Raw genomic sequence first — 14,479 nt, 5'->3', positions numbered from 1 at the left:
CTTCGAGTGCATCGACGTCGTCAGCGTCCAGACCATCTTTCTCGGCCGCCCCTGCATCGAGTGCATCGAGGCATCGGGCCTCTGCATCGGCGCCGAGACATCGGATAGCTGCATCGACGTCGGTGGTACCAGGACCTCGTCTGCTGATGTCGTCGGACGGTGGTGCATCGGGTGGAGTGCAGGTGAGGGCTGTCCATTCCCCTGCTGGTGGCGGTGAGCCCTCGGGTGGGTCTCCGCCTACCCTGAGGGCTCCTGCGGTACAGCCCCCCCGAGATCGACCTTCTTCAGTCTCGGCCCCGAGGAAGCGACGGGTGGATTCGACGTCCTCCTCGTCGGTGCCGGGGAGCTCCGGTGACATGCTTCGGAAGAAATCGAAGAAGCATCGACACCGGTCTCCTCCCCGTGTCGGCACCGAGAGCTCTGGGTCGCCGAGGGATTCGGCACCCAGCAGGCATCGGCACCGAGAGGACCGCTCACCCTCTGTTCAGGAGGTGTCGATGCGCTCCGCTCTGGACAGCCCGGAACAGCCTCCACGCCCGGAACAGGTACTGACGTCGACGCCTGCATCGACCTCTCAGCCTTTCTCTACAGCCGCTCTAAACGAGAGCCTCCGGGCCGTTCTCCCAGAGATTCTGGGAGAGCTGTTGCGCCCTACCCCTCCGGTACCGGCGGTGCTTGCGCCACCGGTACCGTCGAGCGTGGCGCCGGCTGGCCCATCGCCCCGGTTGAGGTCCCCGACGTCGGTACCGCGTGCGGTACCGACCGCGGCCACCTCCCAGGAAGGCTCCCCGACTACGTCGGCGGAGGGAGCTTCGCCGATGCGGGCGAGGGAGTCTACCTCTCGACGCCCCCATCGTGGACAGGGTTCCACGGAGTCGAGCAGGGCGAGGTTGCAGACACAGGTCCGTGAACTTGTGTCTGACACCGAGGGTGAGGCCTCGTGGGAGGAAGAGGAAGATCCCAGATATTTCTCTGACGAGGAGTCTGGGGGTCTTCCGTCTGATCCCACTCCCTCTCCTGAGAGACAGCTTTCTCCTCCCGAGAGTCTGTCTTTTGCCTCCTTTGTCCGGGAGATGTCTACGGCCATCCCCTTCCCGGTGGTTGTGGAGGACGAGCCCAGGGCTGAAATGTTTGAGCTCCTGGACTATCCTTCTCCACCTAAGGAAGCGTCCACTGTTCCCTTGCACCATGTCCTGAAGAAGACATTGCTTGCGAACTGGACCAAACCATTAACTAATCCCCACATTCCCAAGAAGATCGAGTCCCAGTACCGGATCCATGGGGACCCAGAGCTGATGCGCACTCAGTTGCCTCATGACTCTGGAGTTGTGGATTTGGCCCTAAAGAAGGCTAAGAGTTCTAGGGAACATGCTTCGGCGCCCCCGGGCAAGGACGCTAGAACCTTAGACTCCTTTGGGAGGAAGGCCTACCATTCCTCTATGCTCGTGTCCAAGATCCAGTCTTACCAGCTCTACACGAGCATACACATGCGGAATAATGTGCGGCAGTTGGCGGGCTTGGTTGATGCTCTTCCCCCTGAGCAAGCCAAGCCTTTTCAGGAGGTGGTCAGGCAGCTGAAGGCGTGCAGAAAATTCCTGGCCAGAGGAGTTTATGACACTTTTGATGTTGCGTCCAGGGCCGCTGCTCAAGGTGTGGTGATGCGCAGGCTCTCATGGCTGCGTGCCGCCGACCTGGAGAATAGAGTCCAGCAGCGGATTACGGACTTGCCTTGCCGGGCGGATAACATTTTTGGCGAAAAAGTCGAGCAGGTGGTAGAGTCTCTCCACCAGCGGGACACCGCATTCGACAAGTTCGCCCGCCGGCAGCCTTCAGCTTCTACCTCTACAGGTAGACGATTTTTCGGGGGAAGGAAGACTGTTCCCTATACTTCTGGCAAGCGTAGGTACAATCCTCCTTCCCGACAGCCTGCGGCCCAGGCTAAGCCCCAGCGCGCTCGCTCTCGTCAGCAGCGTGCGAATCAGCAAGGCCCCGCGGCTCCCCAGCAAAAGCAAGGGGCGAGCTTTTGACTGGCTCCAGCAGAGCATAGCCGACATCCAAGTGTCAGTGCCGGGCGACCTGCCTGTCGGAGGGAGGTTGAAAGCTTTTCACCAAAGGTGGCCTCTTATAACCTCCGATCAGTGGGTTCTCCAAATAGTCCGGCAAGGATACACCCTCAATTTGGCCTCTCAACCTCCAAATTGTCCACCGGGAGCTCAGTCCTACAGCTTCCAGCACAAGCAGGTACTTGCAGAGGAACTCTCCGCCCTTCTCAGCGCCAATGCGGTCGAGCCCGTGCCATCCGGGCAAGAAGGGCTGGGATTCTATTCCAGGTACTTCCTTGTGGAAAAGAAAACAGGGGGGATGCGTCCCATCCTAGACCTAAGGGCCCTGAACAAATATCTCGTAAAAGAAAAGTTCAGGATGCTTTCCCTGGGCACCCTTCTCCCCATGATTCAGCAAAACGATTGGCTATGCTCTCTGGACTTGAAGGATGCCTACACACACATCCCGATACTGCCAGCTCACAGACAGTATCTGCGATTTCAGCTGGGCGCACGCCACTTCCAGTACTGTGTGCTACCCTTTGGGCTCGCCTCTGCGCCCAGGGTGTTCACAAAGTGCCTAGCTGTGGTAGCAGCGGCGCTTCGCAGGCTGGGGGTGCACGTGTTCCCATATCTCGACGATTGGCTGGTGAAGAACACATCCGAGGCAGGAGCCCTGCAGTCCATGCAGATGACTATTCGCCTCCTGGAGCTACTGGGGTTTGTGATAAATTACCCAAAGTCCCATCTTCTCCCAGTGCAGAAACTCGAATTCATCGGAGCCCTGCTGGATTCTCGGACGGCTCGCGCCTATCTCCCAGAGGCGAGGGCCAACAACTTGTTGTCCCTCGTCTCGCGGGTGCGAGCGTCCCAGCAGATCACAGCTCGGCAGATGTTGAGATTGCTGGGCCACATGGCTTCCACAGTTCATGTGACTCCCATGGCCCGCCTTCACATGAGATCTGCTCAATGGACCCTAGCCTCCCAGTGGTATCAGGCCGCCGGGGGTCTAGAAGACGTGATCCACCTGTCCACGAGATTTCTCGAATCCCTGTATTGGTGGACGATTTGCTCCAATTTGACTCTGGGACGTCCCTTCCAAATTCCTCAGCCACAAAAAGTGCTGACCACGGATGCGTCTCTCCTGGGATGGGGAGCTCATGTCGATGGGCTTCACACCCAAGGAAGGTGGTCCCTCCAAGAAAGCGATCTACAGATCAATCTTCTGGAGTTGCGAGCGATCTGGAACGCTCTGAAGGCTTTCAGAGATCGGCTGTCCCACCAAATTATCCAAATTCAGACAGACAATCAGGTTGCCATGTACTATGTCAACAAGCAGGGGGGCACCGGATCTCGCCCCCTGTGTCAGGAAGCCGTCAGCATGTGGCTTTGGGCTCGCCGTCAAGGCATGGTGCTCCAAGCCACATATCTGGCAGGCGTAAACAACATTCTGGCCGACAGGTTGAGCAGGATTATGCAACCTCACGAGTGGTCGCTCAATTCCCGTGTGGTGCGACAGATCTTCCAGGCGTGGGGCACCCCCCTGGTGGATCTCTTCGCATCTCAGGTGAACCACAAGGTCCCTCAGTTCTGTTCCAGGCTTCAGGCCCACGGCAGACTGGCGTCGGATGCCTTCCTCCTGGATTGGGGGGAAGGTCTGCTGTATGCTTATCCTCCCATTCCTCTGGTGGGGAAGACTTTGTTGAAACTCAAGCAAGACCGAGGCACCATGATTCTGATTGCTCCCTTTTGGCCGCGTCAGATCTGGTTCCCTCTTCTTCTGGAGTTATCCTCCGAAGAACCGTGGAGATTGGAGTGTTTTCCGACCCTCATCACGCAGGACGAAGGGGCTCTGCTGCATCCCAACCTCCAGTCCCTGGCTCTCACGGCCTGGATGTTGAGGGCGTAGACTTTGCCTCTTTGGGTCTGCCAGAGGGTGTCTCCCGCATCTTGCTTGCTTCCAGGAAAGACTCCACTAAGAGAAGTTACTTCTTTCATTGGAGGAGGTTTGCCGTCTGGTGTGACAGCAAGGCCCTAGATCCTCGCTCTTGTCCTACACAGACCCTGCTTGAATACCTTCTCCACTTGTCTGAGTCTGGTCTGAAGACCAACTCCGTAAGGGTTCACCTTAGTGCAATCAGTGCATACCATTACCAAGTGGAAGGTAAGCCGATCTCAGGACAGCCTTTAGTTGTTCGCTTCATGAGAGGTTTGCTTTTGTCAAAGCCCCCTGTCAAGCCTCCTACAGTGTCATGGGATCTCAATGTCGTTCTCACCCAGCTGATGAAACCTCCTTTCGAGCCACTGAATTCCTGCCATCCGAAGTACTTGACCTGGAAGGTCATTTTCTTGGTGGCAGTTACCTCGGCTCGTAGAGTCAGTGAGCTTCAGGCCCTGGTAGCCCAGGCCCCTTACACCAAATTTCATCACAACAGAGTAGTCCTCCGCACTCACCCTAAGTTTCTGCCAAAGGTTGTGTCGGAGTTCCATCTGAACCAGTCAATTGTCTTGCCAACATTCTTTCCCCGTCCTCATTCCTGCCCTGCTGAACGTCAGCTGCACACATTGGACTGCAAGAGAGCATTGGCCTTCTATCTGGAGCGGACACAGCCCCACAGACAGTCCGCCCAATTGTTTGTTTCTTTTGATCCCAACAAGAGGGGAGTGGCTGTAGGGAAACGCACCATATCCAATTGGCTAGCAGATTGCATTTCCTTCACTTACGCCCAGGCTGGGCTGGCTCTTGAGGGTCATGTCACGGCTCATAATGTTAGAGCCATGGCAGCGTCGGTAGCCCACTTGAAGTCAGCCACCATGGAGGAAATTTGCAAAGCTGCGACGTGGTCATCTGTCCACACATTCACATCTCATTACTGCCTGCAGCAGGATACCCGACGTGACAGTCGGTTCGGGCAGTCAGTTCTTCAGAACCTGTTTGGGCTTTAGGATCCAACTCCACCCCCCGAGGGCCCTGTTTGTTCTGTTCCAGGCTACACTCTCAGTTAGTTGGTAAATTTTTTAGGTCAATCTCAGTTATGTCCTCGCCGTTGCGAGGCCCAATTGACCAATGTTGTTGTTTTGAGTGAGCCTGGGGGCTAGGGATACCCCATCAGTGAGAACAAGCAGCCTGCTTGTCCTCGGAGAAAGCGAATGCTACATACCTGTAGAAGGTATTCTCCGAGGACAGCAGGCTGATTGTTCTCACCAACCCGCCCGCCTCCCCTTTGGAGTTGTGTCTTCCCTTGAACTGTATTGTCTTGCTACATACTGGACTGGCCGGCTCGAGCCGGTTTCGGGCGGGAAGACGGCCGCGCATGCGCGGTGCGCGCGGGCGCGCGAGGGCTAGCAAAGGACTTTGCTAGTGAAGTTTCCGATTGGAGGGGCTGCCGTGGACGTCACCCATCAGTGAGAACAATCAGCCTGCTGTCCTCGGAGAATACCTTCTACAGGTATGTAGCATTCGCTTTTCCCCCATGTTCTGTGTAGGTGTGCTGTTAGGTCAGCTGGTGGGCTGTCATTGTTTTACAATAGCTAGGATGCATTCAGAGGGGCTGTGGGTACTGCTGCCACCTCATCCCCCAGCTTGAATTGACATAAACAGGAGCTGGGTCCATGAATCGAACTTGGGTTTCTTTCCACTAGTGCTGTGCTGGCTATTTTTGAGTATTTTAAGTAATTTTTGTCTTACTGTGTTATGTCGTTTTGCAGCTCACTTGGTGATTCCACTCAGTCACACCTTTTTGCAGATGCTACAAGTGCACTTGGTAAGTACAGAGCAGCATTCAAATATATTCATTACTTATGGATACGGAAAGGGATGTATACTAACCTATACCTTCATTGTTTAGAGTTGGATGGGGAGGGGGGTTAATATAGCTAAATGGAAAGGGTGGGGGGTTGGTACGCTGTGCTGCTTATGGCTGGGCCTGTTTGCATTCTTTATGTGCCTAAATAGTTAAGCAGTCTAGGCAAGTTACAAAGCATCTACATTACAGCACAATATTAAAATATAACATACAGTACAATTCAGTGAAATTTTTGAGGTCACTACCACTGATAATGTACTAGGTCTTCCCCATCTATAAATTGCCTGCACGGTTGTGCCAGGAAACGGTCCTTTAGGTAGCATCCAGGTTGCTGGTGAGGATGAGAATAGTACTTTGTTATTTTTTTTTTAATTGTCATTATTTTATTATAGTTCTATATATTTTAAATTTTTATGGTGTGATTGCCTGTAGATTTGTGATGGAGGCAGTATATGTTTAATTCAACATCACAAATTTAAACCTGTATTAAAACAGTATAGTGAACTAAAATCCTCTCCACATAACACATCCCTCAAGTTGAAACACCCCCCAGTATTCACAAACATTGAGGCATTTTGTATGTACTGTATCAATCATTCATCCAGTACAAAAGGCACCCTAGCTGTCTGTCTTGTCATACCTCATGCCTGTTTCCTTCATCAAAACCGCTTATCCGCCCCTTTAACGAAAAACCCTGTAAATGTCATTTGAAAGCCAAATTTATTCCTCCAATAGCTCCCTTCCCCCCAGAATTTGCAATAACCGGCATTGCTCTGCTCCTCTTCCTCCCCTCCCACCTCCCCCATGACCAGATCCATCTTACCTTTCCTCACAGTTCTGGCACTGGGTTGATGTGGGACCTTGACCGTACACAGATACTCAAGGCTTTGAACATACGCAAGTGCTCATGGCCCCATACCGGCCAAGTGCCATAACCATGAGGAGAGATCCAGTCATCATGAGTGGGGATGGTGGAGAGTGGAGGAGAGCAATGCTGGTTACCGCAGGGGAGCAGGATGGAGGAGAGAAATGGTGTCTCCGCCCTAGACTTCAGAAAATCCATTTGTTCTAATAATAGCGTAGGTGATTATTAGAAAGAATACAGTATGTGTTTGACAGAAGATTATTCTATCATTTTGGACTTCAGCATCTGAATACTCCAGCTCTTGATTGAGCCAGTCTAATATCCCGTGTCAAGGGCTCAATAAAGTGGAAATCCTGTACTGTGGCAACACTTGCATAAATTTAACAGTGTAAAATTGCTTCCAAGACCCCACCCCATTTGCCTGCAGTGCATTAAAAGCAAAACAAAAGGGCCCTGATGCTCAAAGCTGTTCTGAATAGTGCTGTACAAATACCGCTGGAAAAGTGCAGATGAACAACACCCTAATGCTCAGTGCTAATAAGATGCAAATATAGGAGTGTTCATAGCGATGAGCATTAGAGAGTTTGGTGAGAGGATTGTGCTTAGCACATGCGTAGAAGTGTTTTCACGGTAAGCTGTGCTCCTGTGTGCATGTGCCTGGTAAAACCTAAACATGAAGCGCATATTGGTGTCTGTTTTCTGCAGCCTAAATATAAACTTGTTAATATATTTTAGCTTGTATGCTTATATATATGTATATATATATCTGCATCCAAGCTAAAAAAATATTAACAAGTTTATATTTAGGCTGCAGAAAACAGACACCAGTATGTGCAATACATTAATACCAGGCGACATAAACCTTAACCTAGAAGACCCCAACTCCACCAACGCACGTGAATGCAAAGACTTCCTACAGTCCTGGAACCTTAAACGGCCTCACATGCAAGCTACCCACACCAAAGGACACACTCTAGACCTCCTATCACACAAACTGTCCACAGATCATAATCTATTAATAACAGACATCAAGTGGACAGAAACACCATGGACCGACCACTACAAACTAAACCTATCCCTAGATTGGCGAAAGAAGGGACTAAACAATACACCAGCACTCACAACTTACACCACGAGAGGGCAAATAGACCCACAAATATTCTGGCAACTGATATATGACAATGAATGGAAAACACCTACGGACCCCATACACCACCTCAACCACTGGGAGGACAGATGTAGACGCGCCCTTAAAGACAAGAATATCAAGAAGACAAAATTCGATACCATGGTTCAATGACAAATTTAAAAAACTCAAAACACAATCCAGGAAACTTGAACGAGCATGGAAAAAAATAAAAGATGAACATACTCTCAACGCATGGAAACAAGGAAACAGAAAATAGAAATACGCCATAAGGCAAAAGGTCCTATTACAAAACTAAAATAGGACCGCAATACAAAGATACGAAGAAATTATTTCAACTCGTAAATAAGCTATTAGACACCACCCCTATCACCACAGCCAACACAGACACCCCACCCGCAGACAAACTTGCCAACTACTTTAACAAAAAAATAATAAAATTACGCAGCACACTTCCTCAGCACAACACGGACATCGAAAACTTCTTCAACGACCTGGACCAAATCCCTGGTGGATGTCCAGCCGACTGTCTCTGAACAAAATTTACTCTCCTCACCATTGAATCAGTCACAAAAACGACTCATAGATTTGCCAACACCCACTGCAAACTGGACATTTGTCCCAGTCATTTACTCAAATCTGCCCCTGACCACTTCATAACAGACCTCACATTCCACCTAAACTTCATGCTACAACATGGTCACTTCCCCAAGGAATATGGCAACATCCTACTCACCCCAATACCAAAAGACGCCAAGGAAAACACAAACGACCTAACCAATTACCGCCCATTCGACATGGTAAACCACAATATATTACTAAGACTCCTTGGCCATTTCGGGATTGATGGAAACGTACTTAACCAGATAAAGGGTTTTCTAACCACCAGAACTTACCGAGTAAAATCAAACTCAAACATATCATCACCGTGGAAAGCTACCTGTGGAGTACCTCAGGGATCACCATTATCACCAATACTCTTCAACATGATGATGATCCCACGGGCAAAGTCACTATCCAGCCGAGGCCTCAACCTGTTCATCTATGCAGATGACGTCGTTATCTACAACCCCTTCTGTCACGACTTGACAGAAATAACCAGTGAAATCAATGATGGCCTGAACTCCTGAGCAGACTCATTCCAACTGAAACGGAACACTGAAAAAACGCACTGCCTCATCCTCCCATCTCAACATAACAAGTACAAACCCACAACCATAAACACCCTAGAACACACTCTCCCTACCTCAGACAGCCTAAAAATACTCGGCGTCACAATTGACCGCAACCTTACCCTTGAAAGCCAAGTAAATTTCGTAATAGAATGTTCTAATAAATGTGGAAATTTAAATGAATAAAACCTTTCTTCCCGAGGGAAGTCTTTCAAAACCTAATACAATCAATGGTCCTAAGGCTATCTATGCGGGATGTAAAGAACAACTCGCAAAAAAACTCCAGACCACCCAAAACACAGCTGCCAGGCTGATATTTGGTAAACCACGATTCAAAAGTGCTAAACCCCTTCGAGAAAAGCTGCACTAGCTCCCAATCAAAGAACGTATCATCTTCAAAATATGCACCTTTGTCCACAAAATTATCTACGGCGTAGTCCTAGGATACATGAAGACCTCGTAGATCTACCAACCAGAAACAGAATTGGATCATCACAATCATACCTAAACTTACATTAGCCTAATTGTAAAGGACTTAAATACAAAACAACTACGCATCCACCTTCTCCTACGTAAGCACAAAATTATGGAATGGACTCCCGAAAGCTGTAAAAACAATCCATAACCACCTAAACTTCAGAAAATTACTAAAAGCCAACCTCTTCAAAAAGGCTTACCTCACCGATCCAACATAAATCCCCATGTCCAGCAACACAGCTCAACCAATGATCGTACTGGACAATATACAATCTTCATTCCATACGTCCTTCACGGTGCCTGACACACACCTACCTCATTTGACCACAATACAACCTTGTATTTGTTATCAACCGACTGGCGAACGAACGCCTTTACGATACTATGTAAGCTACATTGAGCCTGCAAATAGGTGGGAAAATGTGGGGTGCAAATGTAACAAATAAATAAAATTTAGATGCAGGAAACAGATGCCAATGCTTTCACTTGGTGTTTTAAATTTTTTTTGTTGTTTTAAAGCATAGAAGCTTTAAAGTTATATGCTGGAAACAAATTCCAATGTGTGTTTTTGCTTGGGTCTGCTGTTTGTCACGAAACAAAGCTTAAGGGCTTCCAAGGGCTTCCTTCTGCTTCCAACGACCATTCCATAGCGTCCCACAGATCAATCCAGAGACTTGTGGGTTGTGCCCTCTACCAGCAGGTGGAGAGAGAACCACCGAGGTTTGCTATATGTGGATCTGTGTAGCCAAGTAAATCTTAGTAGTCTATCTAGCAGGTGGACGGACATCTCTGTGCAGCTGTGGTTTGATCTGGGTACTGGTGTCCTTTGGCCCTAGTTTAGCACAGACAGGGGTTGAGTGGCTGTTTGCAGCTTGTGGTGTATACCTGGTGGTGCCAGGTCCCTCCCGGTCTCCCCCTACCTTTCCTCCGCCCAGGGCTGTTTGCCTGATCAGATGTTCCCTTTCTCTCCTGGGGAAAAAAAAAAGGTAAGCGTCTCTTTAAGAGACTTTGTTTTTGTTTAATCATGCGGAGGAAATAGACGGTCTGCCGAGTCAGTTTTGGGGCAGGCGTTTGTGGAATATGTCAGTGCCTTCTGAGGCGGCTAAGCGCTGCTCCCGATGTGGGGGGTCTGAGAGCAGCGTCGGGGTGAGTCCTGTCGCCATCAGCCCACAGCTGGTGTTCAGCGCGACGGGGGTTCCCCTCAGGCGTCCGGTGAGTTGAAAGTGCAGGGGATAGTTTTGGCTGTTTCCTCAGGGCGGTTAGTGCAGCGCGCATAGGCGGGTGCCATTTTTTTCCCTCTCAGGTGCGACCCACTCCGCATGTGGCGGTAGATAGGCAAGAGGCGCAGCGCGCTTATGTGGCACAGGCTCCGATGGAGGGAAGTGATGTAGAAGGGAGCAGGGGAGTCCCTTTCAGTTCCTTTTTCCCTGGATTTTGTTTTCAGGAGCTGCTCTTCAGGCAGCCCCATCTCTTCCTCAGCAAACTTCGGTTGCGGCAGCCTCTCTGTCTTCCCTGCCAAAATGTCCCCAGGTGGAGATTTTGGATCCCGAGGAGCTATCTGACACAAATGGCCCGGTTTTGTCTCCGGGCTCTCCCTCAGAATCACTGGATTTGGCAGATGAGGTCACCCTGCCCTCTGAAGGGGGGGGAGGGTGATCTGACAGCTGCCCGCCTTTTTCGCAAGGAAGAGCTTTCCTCCCTGATTAGGCTTTTGAAGTTTTGGCCATTTCACCCCCTGATTCGTCAGGGGGAACGTGTCCGGTGCCCTCCATTATGTCTGGCACCAAATGCCCACCTCGTTCCTTTCATGTTCATCAGGCCATGAAGATCCTTATTTCGGCACAGTGGGATATGCCGGGCAGTGGGCTTAAGGTTGCTAGAATAATGTCGTGTCTTTACACGCTGCCTTCTGCTGATTTAGACTTGCTGAAGGTGCCTATAGTGGATTCCTTAATCACAGCGGTCACTAAGAAACCACTCTCCTTGTGGAGGGTGGCACGGTGCTGAAGGACCATCAGGATCGTAAGTTGGAGACTTGTTTGAAACTGTCCTTTGAAGTAGCGGCCCGTTCCCTGCAGGCCTCAGTTTGTGGCTCCTGTGCAGCGCGGGCATGCTTATCGTGGGTACAAAAAGCTTCCTCTCCGGTAGAACTCGTGGCTGTTTTCCTGGCCTAAGAGTCCGATTTAGCCTTCCTTGCGGATCTTCTTTATAATCTTTTGAAGGCTTCGGCAAAGGAGGTTTCCCTAGTGGTCACCGCATGGGCTACAGCCATGGCATTGGGTTGCGGCATTGGGCTACAGCCATGGCCTCTAAGTCATGATTAGCGAGGCTTCCTTTTAGAAGAAAGCTTTTGTTTGGGATAGAACTAGAACGGATTGTGAAGGACCTAGCTGACTAGGGGCCAGCACTTCCTGGAGGACAGGTCCAAGTTTCTGAGACCGGTGGGACCTAGACCTAAGTTTAGGGATACATGGCGTTACCGTCCAGGTCGTGGGGCATCTTTTCAGAGAGCAAGGTCTTCTCAGAGACCTCAGCCCTTTCGAGGTGACAGGCCGAGCCTTCCTTTCCAGTAACAGAAACCAGCCTGCAGCCTGGTCCGCCAAATGATGGTGCCCTGGTCCATATACAGCCAGTTATTGGGGGCAGACTGTCCCTATTCCTGGTGGAGTGGACCAGGGTAACATCTGACGAATGGGTCTTGGAGGTTATCAGAGACGGCTACAAATTAGAATTGGCTCATCCGATGGTAGACTCTTTTCTGGAATCTCCTTGCAAATCTCCCGCCAAGGTACGGTCGGTTCGTCACACCCTCCTCAACTTACAACAACTGGGTGCTGTCTAGCCTGTATCCCTAGCAGAAAGAGGGTGCGGTCGATAAAACCATTTATTTTGTGGTGCCAAAAAGGGGCGGTTCTTCACGACCCGTCCTAGATCTCAAGGGTGTCAACAAGTCCTTATGGGTTAGGCATTTACGCATGGAAACCCTCTGCTCAGTGATTGCAGCGGTACAGCCAGGGGAGTTTTTGATGTCTCATGATCTCAAAGAGGCCTATTTACACATTCCAATTTGGCCTCCCCACAGGCATTTTCTTCGCTTTGCAGTGCTCGGTCGTCGTTTTCCAATTGAAAGCGATGCCCTTTCGGCCTAGCCACAGCGCCTTGGACCTTTTCCAAGGTTCTCGTCATAGTGGCGGCCTATCTCAGGAAGGAAGGGATTCAGGTCCATCCTTATCTAGACTGGCTGGTGTGGGCATCTTCTTTCGGGGAGAGTTGGCGGGCCACCGACAGTGGTCGGGTTGCTTCAATCGCTTGTTTGGGTGATCAACTTCTCAAAATGCAGCCTTATGCCCTCCCAGACGCTGGAATACTTGGGAGCTGAACATGTCCAAAACCGAGCTCCTCGTCTTTCCACCTAAACCCACCTCTTCTCTTCCTCCACTCTCTATCTCAGTTGATAACACCCTCATCCACCCCGTCCCATCTGCCCGCAACCTCGGAGTCATCTTCGACTCCTCCCTCTCCTTCTCTGCACATATCCAACAGACTGCCAAGACCTGTCGCTTCTTCCTCTTCAACATCAGCAAAATTCGCCCTTTCCTATCTAAGCACACTACACGAACTCTCGTCCACGCTCTCATTACCTCTCGCCTTGACTACTGCAACTTACTCCTCACCGGCCTCCCACTTAGCCATCTATCCCCCCTTCAATCCGTTCAGAACGCTGCCGCACGTCTTATATTCCTCCAGAACTGATATACTCATATCACCCCTCTCCTCAAGTCACTTCACTGGCTTCCGATCAGATACCGCATACAATTCAAGATTCTCTTCCTTACCTACAAATGCACCCAGTCTGCGGCTCCTCACTACCTCTCTACCTTCATCTCCCCCTATGTTCCCGCCCGTAACCTCCGCTCACAGGACAAATCCCTCCTTTCAGTTCCCTTCTCCACCACTGCCAACTCCAGGCTCCGCTCATTCTGCCTTGCCTCACCCTATGCTTGGAACAATCTTCCTCAACCCCTACGCCAAGCCCCCTCCCTACCCATCTTCAAATCTCTGCTTAAAACTCACCTCTTCGAGGCTGCTTTCGGCACCTAACCTTTCGTGAAATATAGTATGCCCTATCAGACGGACTCTGCACTTGTCTTTTGACTGTACACTTGTCTTTAAATTGTTTAGATTGTCTTTAGATTGTACACCTGTCTTTTAGATTGTAAGCTTTAGATTGTACACCTGTCTTTTAGATTGTAAGCTCCTTGAGCAGGGACTGTCCTTCCATGTTAAATTGTACAGTGCTGCGTAACCCTAGTAGCGCTTTAGAAATGTTAAGTAGTAGTAGTAATACTCGAACAGGGTTAGTTTAGCTCGAGCACATTGGTTACAGGGTCAGTTGTGAACTCTGTTCCAGACTCCGGACCTGTGGGCTTGGGACTATGTACAAGTTCTGGGTTCCATGGCCTCCACCTTAGACGTCATAAACTGGGCCAGAGCTCACATGCGCCCCCTGCAGTGGCACCTTCTGAGCTGTTGGTCTATGCTCGTGGAGGATTACGAGGTTTGGGTGCCATGGTCGGCCTGTCTGAACACAATCATGCACTGGTGGTTCATTCAAAAGAATCTGTTGTCGGACATTCCTCTGGCAACCCCGGAATGGAAGATTGTGACCACAGATCCGTCGCTGTCAAACTGGGGGCTTATTGCCTCCAATAGACTGCCCAGGGCATTTGTACCTCGACGGAGGCGTCTTGGTCCATCAACCGCTTGGAGTTGTGGGCATTTCGTCTGGCTCTTTGGAAGTTTCTGTTTCTTCTCCGCGGTTGCCCAGTTTGGGCTCTCTTGGACAATGCGACGGCGGTTGCCTACGTGAACCATCGGGGGCATCAGGAGTGCACCACTGACGTGCGAGGCGGCTCTGATCTGCCATTGAGTGGGAGGCCCATCTCATTTAGCGGGGGTCACAGAATGTG

At 50.5% G+C, this 14,479-nt stretch overlaps 1 protein-coding gene across 2 annotated transcripts in view; it reads left to right on the top strand.

The window, feature by feature from the left end:
* The window catches only part of RAD23B (RAD23 homolog B, nucleotide excision repair protein), a 340,024-nt gene that overhangs the window by 120,667 nt on the left and 204,878 nt on the right, over positions 1–14,479 (top strand). For both annotated transcript variants that reach the window (XM_030194313.1, XM_030194314.1), the window contains exon 5: positions 5,751–5,806. In XM_030194313.1, coding sequence (XP_030050173.1) covers positions 5,751–5,806 — 56 coding nt within the window. The remainder of the gene's footprint in view (positions 1–5,750; positions 5,807–14,479) is intronic.

The sequence above is a fragment of the Microcaecilia unicolor genome, chromosome 2 (assembly GCF_901765095.1).
Source record: "Microcaecilia unicolor chromosome 2, aMicUni1.1, whole genome shotgun sequence".
NCBI classification, from domain to species: Eukaryota; Metazoa; Chordata; class Amphibia; order Gymnophiona; family Siphonopidae; genus Microcaecilia; species Microcaecilia unicolor.
The sequence above is the reverse complement of the archived record's forward strand: the minus strand, read 5'-3'. Positions and strand labels throughout refer to the sequence as shown.